The sequence below is a fragment of the Nomia melanderi genome, chromosome 5 (assembly GCF_051020985.1).
Source record: "Nomia melanderi isolate GNS246 chromosome 5, iyNomMela1, whole genome shotgun sequence".
NCBI lineage: Eukaryota > Metazoa > Arthropoda > Insecta > Hymenoptera > Halictidae > Nomia > Nomia melanderi.
In genome coordinates this window covers 165,985-174,406 of record NC_135003.1, presented here as the reverse complement: position 1 = coordinate 174,406, position 8,422 = coordinate 165,985, and the positions used below count along the sequence as shown (strand labels likewise).

Sequence of the window (8,422 nt, the reverse complement as noted above, 5' to 3'; positions counted from 1 at the left end):
AAAACCCGTCCGCAAGCTTAACGTTGCTGAAACTATCCCTACGGTGTTCCAGAAACCGCTTCCCGACGACAGCCGGGGCTAAATAAACCCTCGAGAGACTTGTTAGACCAAAAATGAGCAAGATATTCCACCTTTTTTCTTGTAGGGATCCAACGGGATGATAATCGGCGGCGAATGTCCACGCTTGGTTTACATCCCCTAATTGCCGCTATCCAAAGATCCTTTAATAGATCATTTTTCAAATTACTTTCCCTCGGACTCTTTTTTATCTTTGTAAAAACGTTTCAAACAATTCGGTAAGTTTCAATAAGATTATAACGTGAAAAAAACTAATCACGCGTTATAATCATTGAAATTACCTTTGTTCGAATTCTCTTTTATCTTGGCAAAATCGTTTCGAATAACTTCATGAGTTTTAATGAAATTACCTTCGCTCAGATTTTCTTTTATTTTTGTAAAAATGTTTGGAATAACTTGGTTAGGTCTAGTGGAATTATAGTGGTTGATTAATATTCTCATGACGTGAAATCAGTATTTTAAAAGACGGTTTTCGAAACTTTTACGCTTTCTGAATTGGACAAGTGCTTGCAGTTATTTATATTTGATAGGAATCCTTACTTTCCGAAAAACTGAAACTGAATTTCCTGTAAAAGTAGTGGATTATTTATTAGTGTAAAGTGCACGAACTTTTTATTCTTCTAAGTGTACAATGTACTACATTTTATGATACTTTTAGAATAACATTAAATATTTTTATAGATAAATTAAAAACATAACAATTAGTATATATAAATTTATTGCGTATAAATTATTATATACTAATAATTTACACACACTTTTACGTTATAAATCTAACAATTACTGTATAATGATTTACATAATACTTTAATCTATTTTTGTAACTTTCAAAAAATATTAGAAATACAACGTTATCTCCGTTTGGGTAATACAAAGAATGTAATGAAAAAAAAACAGAATGGAAATTGTCTCGTAAGCATCTCGAATAAAGCAAAAGTATGTTATTTATAATTAATATAAAAATACATTCTTGTGATACATGTCACATGTCACATCACGAAATAACATAAAGAAAAATATTAATGTTTAATTATATTGTGACATATTATTAACGTAAATAATGATATTGAAGCATTTGATATATTCCTTCCATACCTTCTATACTTAAGTAATTAATGAAAAACTAATGATATAGTTTCCCGTGAGACACCCCTTTATGCACGTCAAAGAGTTCGAAAATGTCAGGTCTTTTAAGTATAAATCTCGAGCCAAGCTCGTTTTACAATCCATTGAAACTCAACACATTGTTGCGATATTTATTTATACTTTAGAACTTTGTTCTTCCAATTGTATTTTTTTAAAAACGTAAACACACAGAGTCATTGAGCTTTGGCAGAATATACTCTCGTGAGATCACTTCGAGAGTTGTTTTGGCTATCAGTTAAACAAAAAAAAATAAAGAAAAATGACGACCATAGTATCGGAACGACTGTAAGTGGAAGCAATGAAATATTTTATGATGCTTTAGCTCGCTTTTTATTCTCGCCTCCTTTTTTCTTCGAGGACTTTTTTGCAATTTTCTCATAATTGAATTTGCAACCGCGTGGAAAACTGTTACAAAACTTAATAGCGGAAAATTATTTGAAAACGATGAACTAAGGAAATGTTTTGATTCTTTACTGCGTTTTTAATGACCTTTCGTGATCTCTTTTAAAAGTTAATGACTAACTATCGAACAATAAAAATGATACTGCCTCGATTATAATCACAAATCGATCTCAAGGTAAATACTATAGAGCACTATAATTACCCGACGAATTGTTCCTAGACGTTGTTGTAATACTCGAGAAGGTTTATTTTCTCGAATAAGTTTATAAACTAAATGCTTCTGTTACTATTACGACAACCAGACAGTACATTATACAGGCGGTCAACTGTAATTTAGTGTTCTTGTGATAGTGTAATAGCAAATCTTTCTTAACTACGCTCACGTACAGCGGTATCGAGAAATGCGTTTAGCAGTAGAAATATCCGTAACGAAAGGGTTAAATGTATTTCATCGTTGGACTCGTGCATCCCATGTTAAATTCAAACACTTTATACGGACCTAAATGAGCTCCGAGACTACACTGTTTCAAATTGCTGTAATCAGGGATGTTTCGAGGTAGATATGAAAAACACTTTTCCGGTTGTTCAGAAAATATTACCGGTTTGTTATATAGGTTAACCATTGCTTCATTTACAAACGGTGCGATTTTAGATGAAAAAATAAGTCAGGAATATAGAATAAAATTATTTCTTTTAAAAATGTATTTTCGTGAAAATCAAAAGTGAATGTCATTCTAAGTAAATACAAGTGGTACAATTGATAAGGAGTGACATTGCATGACAAAATTAATAATTTATATATTGTTATATTTATATATTATAATATCTTAAAATAAAGTAAGTTTATTCTATATTTTCCTCTTATTTCCCCTGTAAAATCACCAAATGTTTGCATGGAATACAATGGACAATAAGCAAGAAAACTTTTTCTTTAAAAAGCACATCGAAGTATAGGTGTGCACAGTTTAGTAAGTGCTGAACGTCCTCAAAGTGTGAAACTCTTATTTTAATACTCTGCATGTTTAAACAAGTGTTTTTAATTATTGAAAACACAGTCGCGGAGGTTATATCAGTCAGCTGATCTCACTTGTGCCTTCTTCTACTTTTGACGACTAGATTTAATCAAGAAGAATGAACGCGTTAGATGTCTTCCTCGTTAGTAGCTCTCTTGTAGAAAGCTCGGGAGAAGCTCGCTGGTCCTTGGGAACCGCAAAAGAAGAATCCGCGACGCCAAAGGACGAAGAGGGTTAAGCAAACGGGAATGGCCAGCAGCAGGCCGATCAACACTCCGATGAGAATCGTCGCGTCTTTCTCGGGTCTTGCACCGTAAATGTCCAAGCAACGGAGCTTCCGATGAGCCAATGACGTCAGGTTCCTTCCTGCGTGTTCTGGTGGCGCTGAACAGGTAAGCGCGTTAACGTTGTCTCCCATTAGTCTCTTTCCTTCCTTCGGTAGCAACGTTCCAATCTGTGGATAACGGAATATTATTTGAATGCTGGCCACCGTATTTTCTGAAGGATTTTTTCAATTTCTTTTTTCAATTTCGCTGTTAATATTGTCTACTAGTTCTAGTATGCAAACTGGTGAAATTAAAGGAAAAAACGGTCATTCAGAGATATGAATTAGTAAATGATATTTATCGAAGCTGCTCTCAACGATATGCGTAAAACTTTTAAAGAGAAAGGGATTATATTATTAAATACAATTATTATTATTAAGGGATTATTATTATTAAATATTAATAACACCTAACTCATTTAATCATAGTGTATTATATTTATAAATGCCAAATATTATCACCTTAGCAATTCAAATCTGTAGAAGGTATTATAATTCAGTGAAACAATTCAAAAATTTCCATAATACAAAAGCATGAAAATGATCAGGATAATTACTTTGGAAAAATGTTCAAAATTATCTTTAGGTTTTCAGAGAGTCAATTGCATATTCTCGTGATATATTCCTATGGCTAACTGAAATTATCATTTCAATATTTTCAATTTACTATAAGTATAATATAAGTATACTTTACAGTTTAAATGGTTCTCCGTGTTCTTAAACTAAGAATATTGGAAAATATGACCTAGAATTATACAATCTCTTCATGATCAAAAATTTTATTTTTTCGATATCTTTTTATGGAATTAAAATAGCGTCCGCGTGGCTCAAGTTATTTCAGTCACCCCGTATACCGTGATTGCCCGAACTTACCAGATATTGATTATTGCAATCGCAGCTCCATTTGTTGTTCATCAGATCCAATTCTTCGAGCGTGTCCCATGACGCTCCCACGAGATGTACAGGCAAATATCGCAGTGCGTTATCCGATAAATCCAGTTTCTTCAGTGGCGGCCAATCGGGTTGCTCGGACTCCTTCGTCTACGATCATTTCAAGCCGAATAGCCTTTAAGATCGAACCTTTCATTCAACTCTACCAATTCCCCGCCATTTTCCCGCCTCAGCCGTATCACGACAATACTCGCCCCGTTCTAAATTACGACTTTATTATATTCCACGTAATATTGAAGCAACGTGCACACAATACACTGCCTCTCAATTTTTAGTACTACGTTCACCATTGAATCATGTAAATAAAATTGATTATGTTTGTCTCTGTACAAAATTTAATATGATTATATTCGCACAAGAAACATAAAAATATTTTACTACAGAAAAATAGCGATGCATTGAAAGTATTGATTAAACTGGAATGAAATATAATGTTGAAATTAATAAGACTAAGAAACAGAACATTTTTTCGACGTAATGTATTGAATTTAGTTCTGTTATGTTCAATTCTGTGTATTGAACTGTCTTTTCAAACTCTAGTGAAGAAGATTGCGAACTCGATGCTTGAGACTAACTTATGCGAAGGCTAACACGTGATAGTGTCAAGCCTATTGCAAGAAATATTGAATCCTCGTCAAACATTTGTTTAACGATTAAGGGCTTCGTACCAAAGATAATCTTGTTTTTCTTCCGGTAATATATCTGTGGAAAATGTATTTTTCAGCTGAAATATTCTACAACAATCTTTTCCCATAGAATTGAACTCTGTTTACGTAAATGCATGTATATCATTTTAATATTACTGCAATACCTATTAACCACGTAACTTCAGAAACTTAAGAGAAAAATTTCATGGATTTCTCACTGTGAACCAAGTCCCTTATTTATTTTTAAAACAACTATTAACTAATCCTGAATTTACTCCTTGTGGTCTACATAAAATTGTAAAACTGCAAGTGCTTCTGTACTTTTTGAGACAAAGGACATTCCTTCATTTCGTTAACACTAAAGCTACCATGCGCGTCAAAATGGCGGATTTCAGTTATCCTACTTCGCAATTATTGATATCTTAAAAGTTTTAAATATCCGAAATGAGTTTAAAAATAAATAGTTTCACTGGTATAATATACTGAATATACGAAGAAACCGAGAAATCTGTTGTTATGATTTTTATAAAGATTACATATTTATCAGATTAAACGGTCGATAGTTCTAGTGTTAAAACGAACCCTCAAATATCAACAAACGGAAAAGATATTCTTAGAACTTTATCTTTATCTAAGAAATCGTGATTAGCTAGATTCTAAAGTGACGAAAATCCTTAAACAAAGTAAAATATGTGTACCTCAGATGCAAAGGCGTACTCATCGATTGTTTCCAATTTCGGGCAACTTTGTATACGCAGATGTTCTAGCGAGGCCAAGCCTGAAAATCCACCCTTTCCTATGACCGTCAAATGTGGCATACAGCAAAGACTCAGCTCTTTCAGCTTGGACATGTTCGGAAACGCATGCTTTTGATTGATAACTTGGATTGGGTTTTCATCCAGGTAAAGATACTCCAGAGACTGTGCCTCGTCCAAAATGACCGGAGGCACGGTAATTTGATTGCCACTTAAGTCCAATTTCTTTAGGTAACTAAACAAACATATGTAAATTTATTGAAACGTCGGAAAAAAGTTAAAATCATTTTCGTTTACATTTTAAGATATGCTAGATAAACCAATAAGTAATCTATTAGATGTAAGTTACGATGAAGGTAAGTGTATAATTATTTTCGTATCTTATTTAATGTTACTATTTTAGGATTTTAATATTCCACATTTCGTTTTATCATGAAGGTCAAGAGCAAGCTTAACCAGCTAGGCAGAATTTGATTCGGACCTGTTTCGTGAGTCATCGTTAATATTATAAAATTTCATGTCATAATGTAATCATAATTTATCGTTATATCTCGCGATTGGCAAATATGGTTTCTATTCGAGTTTTCTTCCTATAAAAATACCTATTCTACACATAACGATATCTATTTCTCTTATCAACGCGTTCGGATGTATTGAATCAGTTCCGTCATTACATGAACGTGTAAGTAATCCATTGCTCTACGTTTCAATATCACAATCGATTGTAAAACTGAATAGACATCGATGAAGATATTACCCGGAAACCAAAAATGTTCGAAATAACCGAGCGCACTAGACATTTTCACAATATTTTGCTAATTATAAACAATCCATGATACTAAAAGAAATAAATAAAACATCTTAAATTAACATAAATCGAATTATAATTAGTTTCCAAGAGTCAAGAGGTTTTGTTTCCTCGTATTACATTTTTTTCAGTAATTGTTCGAAACCTTTGAACACAGAGTTGAGGAGCACGTCTTAAACATTGTATATTTAAAAATCCCACACTGTTGTCTGATTTCTCAAGAATTGTTTTTTAATTGTACTTCCTTCTGCGACAATAACAGAACATTATATATATATATATCAAATACTTCACAAGTAAACGATTTCTGGTCCTGTTTTAGATTATAGTATACTACTAATAAAAATCATTTAACCACTTTTTTTTACACACATCGTTTAAAATATATAACGAAATAAAATAAAAGATACTATCATTGATTATTAGTTTATAATCGTTTCATTATCACTTTCCCCAAACTTTTCTTAAACACCCGATATATAGAAGTCTTACCTCAAACTATGAAGCATAGTTTCTGGAAGTGATTTTAAACCACAATAACTCAGGTCCAACTCCTCTAATCTCAATAAACTGACAATTGCTAGTAAACTGCGAGTATCAATCTTCGCAAACAAGTTGTGAGACAAATCGAGTACTTTAATGTTCGGAACGTGTTCGAACAGATCCTGATGCAAGGAATGAATACTGTTATAAGCCAGGCTCAACCTTGTCAAGTTTATTAATGGCTCGTAAGCAATCGTTGAAAACTTTCCCTATAAGTATTAAGTATTAAGAACTAACAATTCAGAACAGAAATATAATATAAAAGAAAACGTTGAATTAAGTCAGAAATAATTTCTCTCTCAAACGGCGAAAATTAATTAAACTGAGGATTTGTGTGAGTAAGAATTTTTCAGTCCAACGATAAGTATACTCAAATTTACTACAAATACAAGTGTAAATGAACTGATAGTTAATTTTATGATTTATTTATGACTCAATCCACTAATTTAATTTAGTTACGATAGTTGAAGTAATTTTGTTAATCCGTGTGCATAACGCCATTGATATTTTGTAAATCACATTCCATAGGAAAAACAGTAATAAAATCTACTAATTATCTCCAACGACGAAATTTATTCTGACGCAGCTAGCACAATAAATTTCTTCGTAAACTAAACTGTTAAGGTAACGATTATGAGTCATGAAAGATTAAGTGTATGGTTTATGATTGTGATCGTTCAAGAGATATTTTGATGTATTTTAATGTATGAAATAATGCGGTTAGTACATCGATGGAATGTCTTTTAATTGATTTGAATAATTTTATCGATAAAATTACCTGAAATGCATGAGGATGCAAATTCTCTGCAGTAAGATTGTTGTGACTTAAATTAAGCTCGGTGAGATTGATTAACTTCATAAAGGTACCATCATCGATTTTATTGATCTGATTATTCTGCAGGAACAATTTCTTAATTCCAATTTTTGGGAACGGCATTAAGTGCACCAGCGAGTTCCCCGTAAACGATATTACGCCGATAGATTTGTTCGGCCATTGAGAATCGTTGAAATGATTGGTCAAGTTTCTATTCTCGCAGTTAACGATATCACCTAACGCAAAAAAGAATGATTAAAGATCCTAATTGTAGATTCAGATACATTGTACATTTTATGAGACGAAGACAGTTCTACGGTCAAATATTTAAATCACATAAATGTAACCGTCTGCTTGGACGTTATCTTTTAAAGCGTTGTTAGTGTTCCATAATCCTGTTCAAACATCTTCACAGTACCTGTACAATTGCAAACATCACACACACTCGGCAATTCGAGTACCGGTCCATTTTTTTTGGTCTCTTGCGCACTAATGTTCCTCGTAGTAGCAGTAGCGTTAACTATTTCCGATTTATTCTCGCAATTCACTGCCGAAAAGGCGATTATAAAAATAAGTAACAGTCGATCATCCATGTTTCACCGTGAGATCATCAACCGTAGCACCCGACACCGAGAACTGAAACGATTTTCTTGTATCAAGTCAACTATCCCCGATAAGAACACGATGATAAGATACCGCTGGCCGCCGTTATTCACCGTTCTAAGCAAGTAAATACGTTATCCTTTAGCAGTTAACTCCTTCTTTTTCTCTGTGATGCCGACGACATTGGAAAAATCACGATTTCGTTAATATAATCATCTGAATTTCTTTCTTCTTTAGGAACTCCTTAAAATACTTGTGCAGGGCATGTCCATAGCAATACTACAACCTCGAATATAGTAATTCTTTATGAAAAAATCAGTTAGGAATGTAAAGTATA

At 32.9% G+C, this 8,422-nt stretch overlaps 1 protein-coding gene across 1 annotated transcript; it reads right to left on the bottom strand.

Moving 5' to 3' along the window:
* Positions 1-640: 640 nt before the first annotated feature.
* On the bottom strand, positions 641-8,146 carry LOC116424757 (podocan-like protein 1). Its single transcript, XM_031971567.2, has 6 exons — positions 7,901-8,146; positions 7,447-7,718; positions 6,618-6,877; positions 5,261-5,552; positions 3,838-4,005; positions 641-3,093 (listed from the first exon to the last, which is right to left on the bottom strand). The coding sequence occupies exons 1-6, from the start codon at positions 8,073-8,075 to the stop codon at positions 2,767-2,769; spliced, it is 1,494 nt and encodes a 497-aa protein (XP_031827427.1). The 5' UTR covers positions 8,076-8,146; the 3' UTR covers positions 641-2,766.
* Positions 8,147-8,422: the final 276 nt, after the last annotated feature.

Bases quoted from the DNA above. Each gene is read 5' to 3' on its own strand.
- LOC116424757 (XM_031971567.2), bottom strand. From the start codon at position 8,075: ATGGATGATCGACTGTTACTTATTTTTATAATCGCCTTTTCGGCAGTG. The intron at 6,878-7,446 runs GTAATTTTATCG...TAATACTTATAG, and splicing joins TGCATCCTCATGCATTTCAG to GGAAAGTTTTCAACGATTGC. The intron at 3,094-3,837 runs GTAAGTTCGGGC...CGTTATCCACAG, and splicing joins ATTGCAATAATCAATATCTG to ATTGGAACGTTGCTACCGAA.